Genomic DNA, 14,667 nt, shown 5'->3' with positions numbered 1-14,667 from the left:
TTCCCTCAGTAAGAGCATTGAAGATGGGTCTTCCAGCATGACAACGACCCGAATCACACAGCCAGGGCAACTAAGGAGTGGCTCCGTAAGAAGCATCTCAAGGTCCTGGAGTGGCCTAGCCAGTCTCCAGACCTGAACCCAATAGAACATCTTTGGAGGGAGCTGAAAGTCCCGAAACCTGAAGGATCTGGAGAAGGTCTGTATGGAGGAGTGGGCCAAAATCCCTGCTGCAGTGTGTGCAAACCTGGTCAAGACCTACAGGAAACGTATGATCTCTGTAATTGCAAACAAAGGTTTCTGTACCAAATATGAAGTTCTGCTTTTCTGATGTATCAAATACTTATGTCATGCAATAAAATGCAAATGAATTACTTAAAAATCATACAATGTGATTTTCTGGATTTTTGTTTTAGATTCCGTCTCTCACAGTTGAAGTGTACCTATGATAAAAATGACAGACCTCTACATGCTTTGTAAGTAGGAAAACCTGCAAAATCGGCAGTGTATCAAATACTTGTTCTCCCCACTGTATGTCCTACTATACACTTCCTGACAAAGCTCTAACCATAACAGTACACGTCCTACTATACACTTCCTGACAAAGCTCTAACCATAACAGTACGTCCTACTATACACTTCCTGACAAAGCTCCAACCATAACAGTATGTTCTACTATACACTTCCTGACAAAGCTCTAACCATAACAGTACGTCCTACTATACACTTCCCGACAAAGCTCTAACCATAACAGTACGTCCTACTATACACTTCCTGACAAAGCTCTAACCATAACAGTACATGTCCTACTATACACTTCCTGACAAAGCTCTAACCATAACAGTATGTTCTACTATACACTTCCTGACAAAGCTCTAACCATAACAGTACGTCCTACTATACACTTCCTGACAAAGCTCTAACCATAACAGTACGTCCTACTATACACTTCCTGACAAAGCTCTAACCATAACAGTACGTCCTACTATACACTTCCTGACAAAGCTCCAACTACAGTAGCTTTGACATTTGTGAACTGTCCATTCCAGCCATGTAAGGAAATAACACCTTCCATGTACCCCAATCCATAGACTTGTACATCAATTATGAGACAGTATAATACGTCTGTTGGCTGTAGAAAACTATGGGGGCCTACTGGTCAGTGTGACAGACAAATAGACATGTACAGTAAACGTATTATACTGTCTGTCCACTTTCATAGTCCATGTGTAGCGAGACATGTCTGCATGTCCTAAGTATATTTTACCATACATACACTTATGTGCTGTCTGTGGTCCTCCGATCTCTGCATAGTACTGGTGTTCTCCATCTGACTCGGGTGGTTCAACCCTGAGCTGACCACTGGACTGCACTGAACAGGACAACTGCCAAGCTGATGTCCAGACACAAACTCACCAAAGGGATAAGTTTAGACTTAAAAGAGCCTATGATAAAGATAATTCATGAGTTTACAGAGATGTGTACCAACTCTTATTACATCCATGTTTAGAGTGGGTGCCTGTTAAACAATGTGATTTAGTTTTAAAGCCTTACTCTTTTAGGTAGATATGAGCCACGTAACAATTCCCACCAAGTTGGTTAACCTTATTGGCGTGATGCGTAGGATGTTTACCTTTCGCTTCCCTGTCCCTCCGTTCTCTACACTGGTGTCAAAAGTGGGATGGTGGCCGTGAGGCCATCGGAACGCCTGGCAGTACGTGTGAGGGGGCTAATGTGGTCGAAGCACGGGACAGTGTAGCGATCCTCACCAATATGAGCCAACTTGCATTTACCACCAAATGGGTTAACCCTATCCGCATGATGCCATTCACGCCAGCGACACAAGGTTCGCTTCCAAGTGCCTCTGTACGCTACAATATCAAACCATGTGACATTACTTAAATATAACCATCAAGCTTCATGTCAGACTACAGTCCAGATGATGTATGCAGTGCAATATAATTAAGTCGTGTTTCGTTGAAACGAATACTTCTTAAATAACAAATGATTTATGGTTATAAGCCTACAAATACTTGTCTGAACTGGCTTCAAGACATGCTTTGGTAAATTACTCCCTGATAAAATAAAGGTTAAATAAAATATAAATGAAATGGAATCGTCACTGTACTTTCACCAGCTCTAAGACAGGGGAGTAGGATATAGGCAGTCACGAGAATGTCACACATTTGAAACCAATTGTATCCTATTTTCTAAAAATAAAGATAATTGATTATAAATGACTGCTCGAGACCAGCTGACGCAGTGTGCGTATCCTGTAACGCCTGCGCACTTGAGCACTTTCAAACAGCACCATCAACAGACGGAGGCACAAGCTGGCGTTTTGTTTACCTCCAAAAGAAGATCAAATTATCGCAACATGTCGGGATTTCACGAGAACCCCTTTGTAGATGCAGTGGAGGTCAATCCTTTCCAGGTGAGCAATTTATTTAGACCTAACTGCAAGCTCTGACTTGCGTTTTCCTTATGTGCCATTCTTCTAAACGCTGTAAAAGATATGCCGCAACAGAAACCTGTTTGTTTGGTTGCTGGGTTGGGCCTGGGTCTACTTCCTCGTTCAGATGAGAGAACGTAGCATGATTGACAATGTTGTGTGCCAGTCATTTTAGTAAATATATTTGGTAGGCCAATAAGGACACGTGTAATGTGTCCTATTAGCCTTTACCTAAGCAGGTTGCTAGGTCCCATTGACTTGTACAGGCCCCGTAGACTTGTATAGGCCCATAGATGGCTGGCTATCAACAACTTGTCCTTTTAGCCCCTCAATTAAAATTACTACTGGGAGCAAATTGTTTTAATAGACTATCTTCCATTTATTGGCCTACACTTGTAAGAAGGTCAGAACGAATTTCCTACCAATAAAGAAGTTATGCGCCCGTAACAAATGCACCTGTCAAAATTACCTGTTCACTAGTGCAACAACTCTGCCAACTAAGATAGCCCCCCTGCTATTCTCACTATTGTAGTTCTAGCCTAATGGACTATCCCCAATAGGTTTGCGTGGGATTTTATACCTGAAAGAACCAACTATCAGTCAAAAAACCTGAGGGAAGTTGTTATTTCGTGTCTTTACTGTAAGAAAATATATTGTTGTCTCTGTAATACAGGATGCCTCAGTCACACAAATCACCAGCGGTGGGATTGAAACCGTTGAGGAATTCAACCCGTTCTCAGCCAGTGCTATGGTAAGATGAGCCAGGAGAAGTGGTGTAAACATACTTTAAAGTACTACTTAAGTAGTTTTTGGGGGTATCTGTACTTTACTATTTATATTTTAGACAACTTTTACTTTTACTCCATTACATTCCTAAAGAAAATAAATGTACTTTTTACTCCATACTTTTTCCCTGACACCCAAAAGTAGTCGTTACATTTCGAATGCTTAGCAGGATAGGAAAATTGTCAAATTCACACACTTAACAAGAGAACATCCCTGGTCATCCCTACTGCCTCTGATCTGGCAGACTCACTAAACACATGCTTTGTTTGTAAATTATGTCTGAGTGTTGGAGTGTGCCCTTTGGCTATCTGTAAATAAACAAGAAAATAGTGCCGTCTGGTTTGCTTAATATAAGTATATTTGAGCAATTACGTTTACTTTTGATACTTAAGTACATTTCAAACCAAATACTTTTAGACTTTTACTCAAGTAGTATTTTGCTGGGTGACTTTCACTTTTACTTGAGTCATTTTCTATTAAGGTATCTTTTACTTTTACTCAAGTACGACAATTGGGTACTTTTTCCACCACTGGCCAGGAGGATATCACATGTATTCATTCAGTGCATATTAATTTAAATGTTGACACAGTGACGTAATCATCTTCCTGAAAAGAAGCAAATACATCTGACAAACACCCAGAGGAAATATGTTGTTAAAGAATGCTGATTTGGGAGCGTCTTATGATGTGCTTGAGGCTTAATTTAATTTCAGACAAGAATTAAACGTGTGTGTGTGTGTTTCAGGGCACCCACACTGGGACCACCATCCCCATCTCTGCTGCCTCCTCCCAACCAGCTGTCCTACAGGCTTCTGCTGTGGAGCCCACCCCACAAGTGAGTGACAGAAACATGAATGAGGAGGAGGGAGGTTGGCAGCGTGGTACACGGACAATTTTAAACACAACAAGAACATCCTTTTTACTCTAGATATTGCTCGAAGATGAGTACAACACACTCTCGAATTCGCTGAACTCCTGAGTTGTTTGTGATGACTTTAAGTGGCTAAGAGAGGCCACATGTAGGCAAATCAATACCACATGATGATTATTTTGAATTGAAATAGACTGGTTAGCTGACAACGTCACGAAACGATGTGCGCGCTTCATTTGGGCAGAAGTCAGTGTGTTGTTGTGATTCTGGATGGCCAGTTAGCTAGCAATAATGACAAGAAATTGCCATGTGGGGAATCGTAAGTGGCTCGTTTCATCTTGTTCTTGATACCATGTCTTGAGGTGTTTTGACTGATTTCATGTCAATGCTAATAAGGCTAAAATTCGCTAGCTAGCTAACCAACAACTGAAACAATGTATTTGAGAGACAACAAGTGCTCATTGCGCAAATGTATTTATGTTTTCAATAAATATTGGAGACAAAATATAGTTTCCATGTTGTCAACAGTCGAAGCCAACACCGTCTGTTTTGCCCCATAGTTGTGCACGCCTCGGTTTTGTTGCTAAACAACCAACCCATCTATGAATTGATCTGAATCAGCACATTGAAACAACGGTCAGAGATAACTGGAGAAGCATCCTTACCTGGTCATACTATTCAACGTTTTTTGCAAGGGCCCTGGTTTTGGTCCTACTTTACCTTAAGTGGACAAAGTAGTATTTACATAGTACTGTGTAATGATAGTGTAGTTTAGGTACACATTGTTCCAATTCTTCACTTGCATCATTTCCAAGTTACCTCACAATACAGAGATAAACTAATTGTTTTAGGGTTATGGGAGGTTTAGTTTGTTTAACCAAATGCATATGAAAACTCCACTGTGTAATAAACACATTGCAAGAGTTGTCAATATGGGTATAAATGATCTCTGCAAATGGGCAGTGTTATTGTGAAGGAACTTCTTCTTTTTAAATCTAATGCCAATGAATTATACCCATCAACTTGATGCATTGCAACCATTTTGTGCCAGAACACTCCATCTTGGTTCAAGATGGTTTGTAACACAGCTCTTTCTCATTGTCCACCAGGCGACTGCGGCTGCTGCCCAGGCTAACCTGCTCAGGCAACAGGAGGAGCTGGAGAAGAAAGCTGCTGAACTGGATCGGAAAGAGCAGGAGCTCCAGAACAGGCCTGGAGGCCCCATTAGTAAGTTACAGATTATGTCACTTGATTATGTTCAATTGAAATCTGTCTTGACCAAATGATTAATACAATAGTTGGTTAAACTGCCTTTAAATGGACTCCCTACTGTAGTGTTTTATCTTTCTAAGTTACCTTGTACTTGTATTGCTTTGTCTGATTATGTACCTATGTAACTCTTCATGGCAGTAAACAAGTACGACTCTTTATTTGACAGCGAAAGAAAACAACTGGCCGCCACTCCCCAAGTTTTGCCCCATAAAGCCTTGCTTCTACCAGGACTTCAACGAAGACATCCCTGAAGAGTACCAGAATATCTGCAAGAGGATGTACTACCTTTGGATGTGTACGTACACCTCGCATCTTAAAGCTGCAATATGTAACATTTGGGGCAAACCACCAAATTCACATAGAAATGTGAGTTATAAATCTGTCACTCATTCAAGCAAGTCTAAGAAGTGGTAGATCTGTTCTTTGTGCGCTATTTCTATGGTTTCGTTTTTGCGTCTTTTACTTTCAGTTTTGTACACCAGCTTCAAACAGCTGAAAAAACAATATTTTTGGTTATGGAAAATATATTTCACAGCGATTTAGATGGTACAATGATTCTCTACACTATACTTGTTTTGTCACAAAGACTGAAATGAGGCGAGCTATTACAATTTTTGCAACCAGGGATTGGCGGAGCGATTTCTGCATATTGCATCTTTTAATTGAGTAAGACTTTGTTCACGTTTTTTATGATATTGCATGCTTGTCAGTGACAACAGTCAACAAACCCAAAGTACTAGTCATAAGAGATTTGTCCCCAAGCTCCTCTCCAACACGGCACCAGTTTCTTCTAGTCTCACATTCATTTTGTTTTGCCTCTCCAGTTCACAGTGTCACTCTCTTCCTGAACTTTCTGGCCTGCCTGGCCTATTTCACGGCCGATCAAAACGCGGGGGTGGACTTTGGCCTGTCCATCCTCTGGTTCATCCTCTTCACCCCGGTCTCTTTCATCTGTTGGTACAGGCCAGTGTACAAAGCCTTCAGGCAAGTTCTTTGCTCAAATATTGTTCTACTTTTCTTTGAATAAAAGTGTTTGTATAAGTAACGTCCCTCGTGACGACAAAGGAGTTGCTAAAGTCAAAACAGACTGGAACCTCGGCTACTTAACACTGTAGAATGTCTTAATGTCTTAACTGCATTGTTGGTTTAGGGCTTGTAAGTAAGCATTTCACTGTAAGGTCTACACCTGTTGTATTCGGCGCATGTGACAAATACAATTTGACTTGAATTGATTTGAATTCCACATGACCTAAGTCGTTTTCTTGTGAAGTCCAAATGATATTTGCGGGTGATTTTGTTAACCCTTTGTCCTTGTTTCTTTCTGCAGGTCGGACAGTTCCTTCAGTTTCTTCTTCTTCTTCTTTGTTTTCTTCTTCCAAGTGTCTGTCTACGTGATCCAGTGTGTGGGGATCCCCAAGTGGGGGAACAGGTCAGTGGAACAACATGATACACTAGTGGGGATCCCCAAGTGGGGGAACAGGTCAGTGGAACAACATGATACACTAGTGGGGATCCCCAAGTGGGGGAACAGGTCAGTGGAACAACATGATACACTAGTGGGGATCCCCAAGTGGGGGAACAGGTCAGTGGAACAACATGATACACTAGTGGGGATCCCCAAGTGGGGGAACAGGTCAGTGGAACAACATGATACACTAGTGGGGATCCCCAAGTGGGGGAACAGGTCAGTGGAACAACATGATACACTAGATAGCACCTCAGGGATTCTTCTTCGTGTGAGTGAGAGAGATAAAGTGTTTGATGTGTATGTATTTGCGCACACAAGTACAGGTGTGTGTGTGTGTGTGTAATATGTACTGTGTGTTTGGGTGGGTGTAGGTCTCCCTTCACATCTTTGTGTGTGAGTGTGTACGTGTGTGTGCATTCGGTCCTGCATCTTCTCTCTTGCCATCTCTTTGACAGATCTCCTGCTGGCTAAACTGATGGTGTGCTCTTTGTCCTGGGGGCTACTTTGTAAGTGTGTGGCACTCTGCTCAGCTCTCTTACCTTTTTCACACTATCGTGTTGAACCAAACCAAATTGTGTTGGTGCAGCTATTTTATTTTCACATTGTTATTTTCAACACGATTCCAGTAACCAGGCCAGCTCAGTCCAGCTTGGTTTGGTTTGGCTTAGTAGTGTGAAAAGCCCTTCTGGCTCCTCAAACCTTTTGGTCTTTCTTCTTTTAGTATGCTTCACTGTCCCATGTCGTCCTCAGTTATCATTCTCATCAACTTTGCCTGTCTGTTGGTCATCGTGTGGGTTTGTGAGTGTTTGATACATTTTTTCTGTCGACAAAGGGTTTTGTATGCCTCATTGATGTTGTGGGGCTATGGATTTTTTTTTCTGAAGCTGTAAATGAGGTGTTATTTGTCTTGTTTTCCAGTGGATGGATCTCGTCCATCACCATGATAAGAAGCAATGTGGCTGTAGCTGTGATCATGATGGTCGTGGCCGGCTGCTTCACTGTGAACGCTGTCCTCGCCATCATCCTACTCAAAATGGTAAAGTCAACTGTCCTTTTGGCTGTCTCAATCCTTCAAAACCGATTCAAACTTTATTGCAAAGTGTTGAGGTCATTATGGATAATACATCCACCCACCAAGGTCAATGCAGCCTGAAAAGGTTCAGAAGGCAAATAAATTCCCTTCAATAATCCCCTATTTATTGACCCTTGACCCTATTTATTGACCCCTGCCTTCTCCCCTTTCTCAGGTCCACTCCAAGTACCGTCGGACGGGGGCCAACTTCGCCAAGGCCCAGCAGGAGTTCTCTTCGGGGGTCCTCACCAACCAGACCTTTCAGAGCGCCGCGGCCAGCGCTGCCTCTTCAGCCGCCCAGGGGGCCTTTCAAGGACGCTAGGGATCCTAAAGCCACAGGGCCAGGTTCTTCCTAACCTCCCTAGCCACCTCTCACTCACTCCAAGCCCCATTTTGTCCCATTGCCCCAGTGTCTCTGCAGAGGCAACAGAAATGGCTGACAAGGCAGAAACAAGACTGGTATACAGGCACATTACAATGTTCCACTATATCATGAACATTCTCTAACCACAGCCATTGGTACATAAACCCAAACCCAATTCAACCTTTAGCCCCACCCTCTACCTCCTTGGCAAATGAGTAGATCTGAAAGGATTGGAAATGTGTATTCAACGTGGTGGAAACTCCACTTAGCTGATCAGAGGGTAAAATGGAGCTATTACTATGTTGATTAAACTTATCCAAATGTCTAGGTGGTAGGCGGGTTGGATTGGGGTGCCTAGGTGGTAGGAGGGTTGGATTGGGGTGTCTAGGTTGTAGGGGGCTAGGGTTGGTTTGGGATTGGGTTGCCTAGGTGGTAGGGGGTTGGGTTGGTTTGGGATTGGGCACCAGAGTTCGACAAAGTGTCCTCCATGTTGGTACCAAACATTCCATGACAATAAGGTGAATTTTCATTCTAAGTGGAATGCGACACGTTAAGAAAGCGAATGCGTAATCTGTCTTGCTCGTCTCCTGTAGCTTTGAATGCAGTATGTTACTAGCGAATAAGGAATGCTCTCCCTAGAATAATTTACGATGTCATTTTAATCCTCAATAGAATGAAGTAGTTTGGTACCAGCATGGTGCTTATCATCATAAAAACACAATCTCAAATTGAGTTTTTTTAAAAATGTATTTTCTATTCAGTATATCCATTTCTCTGTTCAACAGTCCCATACTCTAGTCTTTACCATGATAGGTTCTCTTCCCCCTTCCTCTACTGGCCCTATCCAGACACTCAGGTCCTCTTCTCAGGCCTGTATACTGTACCTTTAACTCTAGTCGCCGAGAGCCACTAGTTAGTGCAGGGTGCCGTTCTGTCCTAACACTAACACACACGTTTCAAATACTCACCTTATGGTCTTCGGTCTCCACCTTTTGATGATTTGAATCCGGTGTGTTGGTGCTGGGCTGGAACAACGCCTGCGTATCAAGTGGCTGTCCAAGAATGAAGTTGGAGACCCTTGTATTAAAAGGGTTTGGGTACAAAAACGGTACTGAAGTGGGCATCTGAGGTAAAAACACTGAAATGTCCAAATGTCTACTGAAGGAATTATTACGTTTATTTTGTGAAGTTTCCATTGAGGTTGTTTATGTTTATTTTTGCTCTGATAATATATTGAAGGGATGAATGGTTTTATTTTCCTTTAGATGTTTTTGTGATTTTCATATTTTACTCTTCTTCAATCCCTCAGTAGGGTTGGACTTGCTGAAGTATGATATTAAGGCAACTGCTGTGTTTTTGTAGATAAGATAATGAAGATATTGGGTGATGGTTGAACTAAATGGGAATTACTGTATACCCACCCCCTGTATCCCTCCTACTGTACTTTAAAGGAACTGTCCAATGAAAATCTAACTTTTAAAAGTTCATATTCTGTTAACTCATACCCAAATAATGTTGTTGACTCATCCTATACTCATATTTGTGGCAAAAGCATAAATTGGAGACAAAACGGTTTAAAAAATGCTTGTTACTTCCTCAGAGGAGGATGAGCTGGCCAATCAGTGGTCTAGAGGAGGATGAGCTGGCCAATCAGTGGTCTAGAGGAGGATGAGCTGGCCAATCAGTGGTCTAGAGGAGGATGAGCTGGCCAATCAGTGGTCTGGAGGAGGATGAGCTGGCCAATCAGTGGTCTAGTCGTAGTAATATTTTTAATGACCGGTATACGCCCACACCATTCCAACATAGAAAAGCTGCTTTTTATCATATTTATTTATTTTTAAATTGGAAGGAAAACTATTTGTCATATAGTGAATAATTATAGGTCATATTTCATAGAAATCTTTAAACACCGGACAGTTACTTTAATGAACATAGAACCACTACATTTTGGAGTTGGTGGCTTTGGTATTATGAGGTCAGGACAGGTGGGATCTTTTCTTACAGATCAGACAAAGGACTCTAGTTAGTCTTAAGTTGACACTTAATTCTTCTTTCTTTATGAATGAGATCTAGACCACTCAATGTGGGTACTGTGGCATGTTCATAGAAATTGCTGGAAGATTGAATGTATTTAGTGCTAGAATGAACATGTGAATGTAACATAGGTACCGCAATGTGAGAATGAGTGAGTGAATGGTGGAATGAGCTGACAGGACAAAAAAATGAATGCATGATTGACTAATTACATGAAGATCTAAATGTATTAATGAATAGTTAGTTATTGATTGGGGATATGTGCCTGAAGTAAAGTTCTGTACAATAACCCTAAAGATTGCAGTATACCAAGTCACGACTTCTAATACAGCAACGATCAAAAACAGATTTACATTCTTGGTTTTAGTTGTTGGGTAGTAGTCACCACACCAGGCATTTTTTTTAAATGTACGGTTACTCTACACTTTTTCTGAAATGTCACAATATGCTCTCTACTGGACATTGGTCTTGCTACACTACCACTGTTTGTTCCTGATATGTCAACTCTCAGATGTTATGTAGCTGACACTGGTTTACTGGGATTTCTTTTTGAGCCTAAAACTCACTGAGACCAGACACTTTTTTTTTTTTTTTTTACATGACTTTAAATGAGCCTCACCTTCTGCCTGTTAACTACCATGATGATGTTCTGAATGTTCTGAATGTGTGTTTTGAATGTTCTGAATGTGTGTTTTGAATGTTCTGAATGTGTGTTTTGAATGTTCTGAATATGTGTTCTGAATGTTCTGAATGTGTGTTCTGAATATGTGTTTTGAATGTTCTGAATATGTGTTTTGAATGTTCTGAATATGTGTTTTGAATGTTCTGAATATGTGTTCTGAATGTTCTGAATGTGTGTTTTGAATGTTTGTCCAGATACTTATGTATTGTTCTATTGGGTACTGTATTGTAACTGGGTGTTATCTAGCAAAGGGGTGTCCAGCCCTTCTTCTGGAGAGCTACTGGGTGTACAGGCTTTTGCTTTAGCCCTGGTCTAACACCTGATTCAGCTACTCAACTGCTCATCAGGGCCTTGCATGATTAGCTGATAGCAGACAATAGGCCGCTGATCAGTAGAATCAAGTAGGGATGGAATGAAAGCCTGCACAGTGCACACCTAGTAGCTCTCCAGGATGGCTGGCCTCCTGGAGGTCAAGGGTCAAATCTGTTTGTCACTGTACATATGTCTGAGGGATTTTTAAGATGTATCTCTGAAGTAATTTATAGATTTATTGTTACTGCTATTATTTAATAAATGGATGCATTTCTTTGCTCTCTTGAATGTCAAAGGTTCTGGATTTTTTAAAATGTATAACTACAAAAAAGGCACATGCCCAGGCTTTCCGTCCGCCTGTGGGGCGTTCAACTGCTGTCGGAACTAGGAAAGTCGTTGTAGAAAGATGCTACCCGACTTTGCCACTTGGAAAGTATCAGAATCAACCAATAGGAAGCTCTACGCAAATAACTTAAGTTAATTTCAACTCTGAGTCGGCGGTTCCTAGTTTCCGACTTGTCATGAATGTGCCAACGGGACTACATGTCGTAGTAGGGGGACGATGTATCCCCGCCTTGCTCTCTCGCGCGATTTGGGGACGCTTGGCTCCTGATTGAACCATTTGTATCTTAGGGGTTATACAGCAGCATGCAGCCCCACTTCTATCATGCATCATTACTACCACCTATTGTACTTAAACTAGCTAATCCATCAACAGTCACATTTAGTCAGTGCACAGAAAATGACTTATCTATAGAATTAATAATACGAGTTATGTGGCTATCTGACAGCACAACGCAGGGAAAAAAATAACACTGTTGCCAATTACACTGACATTACAGTCTTGGTGGAAACAACAAAAACTGGCAGTTTAATGTAAACTACCGTAACAGTATTAAGACAATTTTTTAAAGCAAACATAACCAAGAGTTCAAAAGTTGTGCAGGTTATAACCAAAAATATTAACGTGATTCAAGCGTTGCAATAGGAAAAACGTAGTCCCATATAATTTTTGCATTCAAACAGGTTGATTATAACAGTCAGGAGGAACGTTTGGACTGATCTAGAAAAGCTATTTTCAACTGCCGTTTCATGCCAGCATGATAGCTGTACTGTTCGTTTATGGTTGACCTCGGTACTTAGCCGTTGGCATTAGCAACAAGTTCAAAGTACGTGAATGCATGCAACTCGATGCACTGAGTTTACAAGTCGTATTTCCGAACACTCCGAGAGGTCGAGAACATGGCATTACATCCAACAAAGCTGTGGCCTCCAGGGACACAATGCTTTATGGGTGATGCAGTCCCTCTTCACAAATCAGTCTGTTTCCTGTGACCTCACTTCTACTGTGTCTGGTGAAGTCTGTTCTGGTAAAGATCCAGGTCAATCATCCCATGGTGTGGAGTTTAAAGACAACCAGTATCTCCCTTTAGTATGGCAAGCAGGAAATCTGTTAATGAAATAAGTAGCAAAACTAAAGAGTTGATCACAGCGACAAACATGTTCCTACAAAAACTGGAATAATTAATTATACTTGTCAATAACCTACAATGTATTGTCTGTTCAATGTTAACACAGAAGTTAGAGATATTTACAGTATGTGCTTGAGGTTAATCTACCTGGTTATATTACTCTCTGCTCATGTCATGATGTCCACCCAAAGGGTGTATGAAATATTTTCTGTTACAAAATGATGAGCTCACCTTATCTTGACTGAGAAGACTCCTTCTCAAGTGGACACCCCTCTGCTCCTGACATACTGTAGATGGCGTCTTTCTCCACCACTAGATGAGGAATTACAGTAATATAAGCAGGGATGAAAAGGTCAAAACAAGTATTTCATCAATTATTTGACTAATCTGTGACTAAAAAGATTGACAACAACAAACCATTAGGGCTTTGAGGTTTTCACTTGTGAAGAGTTGAAACAGTTCAGTCCAACATAGAGAAGAGACAATAACACCATGCAGATTTAGCGACACTGCTGCTGGAAAGACATTAGCATCATCTGTGAAAACCTGTGTATGACGTTATCAGAACAAACAATTAGCCTACATTAATTACAAATTGAAGTTGACGTCATTGGAACTTCACTCTGAATAGGACATGAAGAAATTCAATTTACATCCTAGATTAATGTATACATTTAAATGAATTTGATTACCATTATTAGCTACAATAACTAACAGTACACAGATGGGTCATGCACACACTGCATTACCTTCATACATTTGGATCCAGTGAAACTCATCCTGTTGCCTGTGTCCAAGGAACACTGGAATGCCAATGGCACAACCTTTTCAAGAATATCTTCTTTTTTACTTTCAAATCATGGATTAAAGCAGTGTACTTCCTTAGTTGAAAAATTGATGAATATAGTCTTGATGAAAACTTGATAACTTACTGATCCCCCCCAACAAGAACATGAAAAGATAAAACAGCCTGTCCCAAAAAAGGCTGACAAGCAAACAAAAAAGATATACATATAAAAGTCCAGTAATAATCAATAATAAAATAAAACAATAACTGGTCCCCTTTTAAATCACTTTGTTCTTTTGCCGTTTTCAGTCTTCAGGTTTCAAAGTCAGGACCAGGCAAGTGAACAGGAGGCCATGGGAAAGCAAAGACTGTTCAGACTAAGCCTCTGTATTAAAGGAACGGCATGACTAAGATCAACTGTGAGGTAGCATACTAGTATAAAGAAGGTGAAGGTAGGCAACAAACTCTCCGCCACACTGATCCTCAACACTAGGGCCCCACAGGGGTGTGTGCTCAGCCCCCTCCTGTACTCCCTGTTCACCCATGACTGCTGGACTCTGACATTGCTCTTTCTGATGTCTTAATTTCCCTCTGTTATATATATATATATATATATATATACAGTGGGGGAAAAAAGTATTTAGTCAGCCACCAATTGTGCAAGTTCTCCCACTTAAAAAGATGAGAGAGGCCTGTAATTTTCATCATAGGTACACGTCAACTATGACAGACAAAATGAGAAAAAAAAATCCAGAAATTCACATTGTATTGTTTTTTATGAATTTATTTGCTAATTATGGTGGAAAATAAGTATTTGGTCAATAACAAAAGTTTCTCAATAGTTTGTTATATACCCTTTGTTGGCAATGACACAGGTCAAACGTTTTCTGTAAGTCTTCACAAGGTTTTCACACACTGTTGCTGGTATTTTGGCCCATTCGTCCATGCAGATCTCCTCTAGAGCAGTGATGTTTTGGGGCTGTCGCTGGCCAACACGGACTTTCAACTCCCTCCAAAGATTTTCTATGGGGTTGAGATCTGGAGACTGGCTAGGCCGCTCCAGGACCTTGAAATGCTTCTTACGAAGCCACTCCTTCG

General features: G+C 41.1%; 1 protein-coding gene and 1 long non-coding RNA gene across 2 annotated transcripts; one reads left to right on the top strand and one right to left on the bottom strand.

The window, feature by feature from the left end:
* Window positions 1-2,295: 2,295 nt before the first annotated feature.
* LOC311111798 (secretory carrier-associated membrane protein 2-like) lies at window positions 2,296-9,857 on the top strand. Its single transcript, XM_084154642.1, has 9 exons — window positions 2,296-2,431; window positions 3,123-3,200; window positions 3,981-4,070; window positions 5,216-5,333; window positions 5,545-5,673; window positions 6,203-6,362; window positions 6,706-6,807; window positions 7,765-7,882; window positions 8,094-9,857. Exons 1-9 carry the CDS (start codon window positions 2,375-2,377, stop codon window positions 8,238-8,240), a joined length of 999 nt encoding a protein of 332 aa, XP_084010768.1. The 5' UTR covers window positions 2,296-2,374; the 3' UTR covers window positions 8,241-9,857.
* A 2,300-nt stretch (window positions 9,858-12,157) lies between these two features.
* Window positions 12,158-13,698, bottom strand: LOC311111319. The gene is made up of 3 exons (XR_014610769.1): window positions 13,200-13,698; window positions 13,014-13,094; window positions 12,158-12,760 (listed from the first exon to the last, which is right to left on the bottom strand). It is a non-coding gene; the product is annotated as an uncharacterized lncRNA (long non-coding RNA).
* Window positions 13,699-14,667: the final 969 nt, after the last annotated feature.

The sequence above is a fragment of the Coregonus lavaretus genome (genome assembly GCF_964263955.1).
Source record: "Coregonus lavaretus genome assembly, chromosome: 37".
Lineage (NCBI taxonomy): Eukaryota > Metazoa > Chordata > Actinopteri > Salmoniformes > Salmonidae > Coregonus > Coregonus lavaretus.
The sequence above is the reverse complement of the archived record's forward strand: the minus strand, read 5'-3'. Positions and strand labels throughout refer to the sequence as shown.

Bases quoted from the DNA above. Each gene is read 5' to 3' on its own strand.
- LOC311111798 (XM_084154642.1), top strand. From the start codon at position 2,375: ATGTCGGGATTTCACGAGAACCCCTTTGTAGATGCAGTGGAGGTCAAT. The intron at 4,071-5,215 runs GTGAGTGACAGA...ATTGTCCACCAG, and splicing joins CTGTGGAGCCCACCCCACAA to GCGACTGCGGCTGCTGCCCA. The intron at 6,808-7,764 runs GTCAGTGGAACA...CTTGTTTTCCAG, and splicing joins ATCCCCAAGTGGGGGAACAG to TGGATGGATCTCGTCCATCA.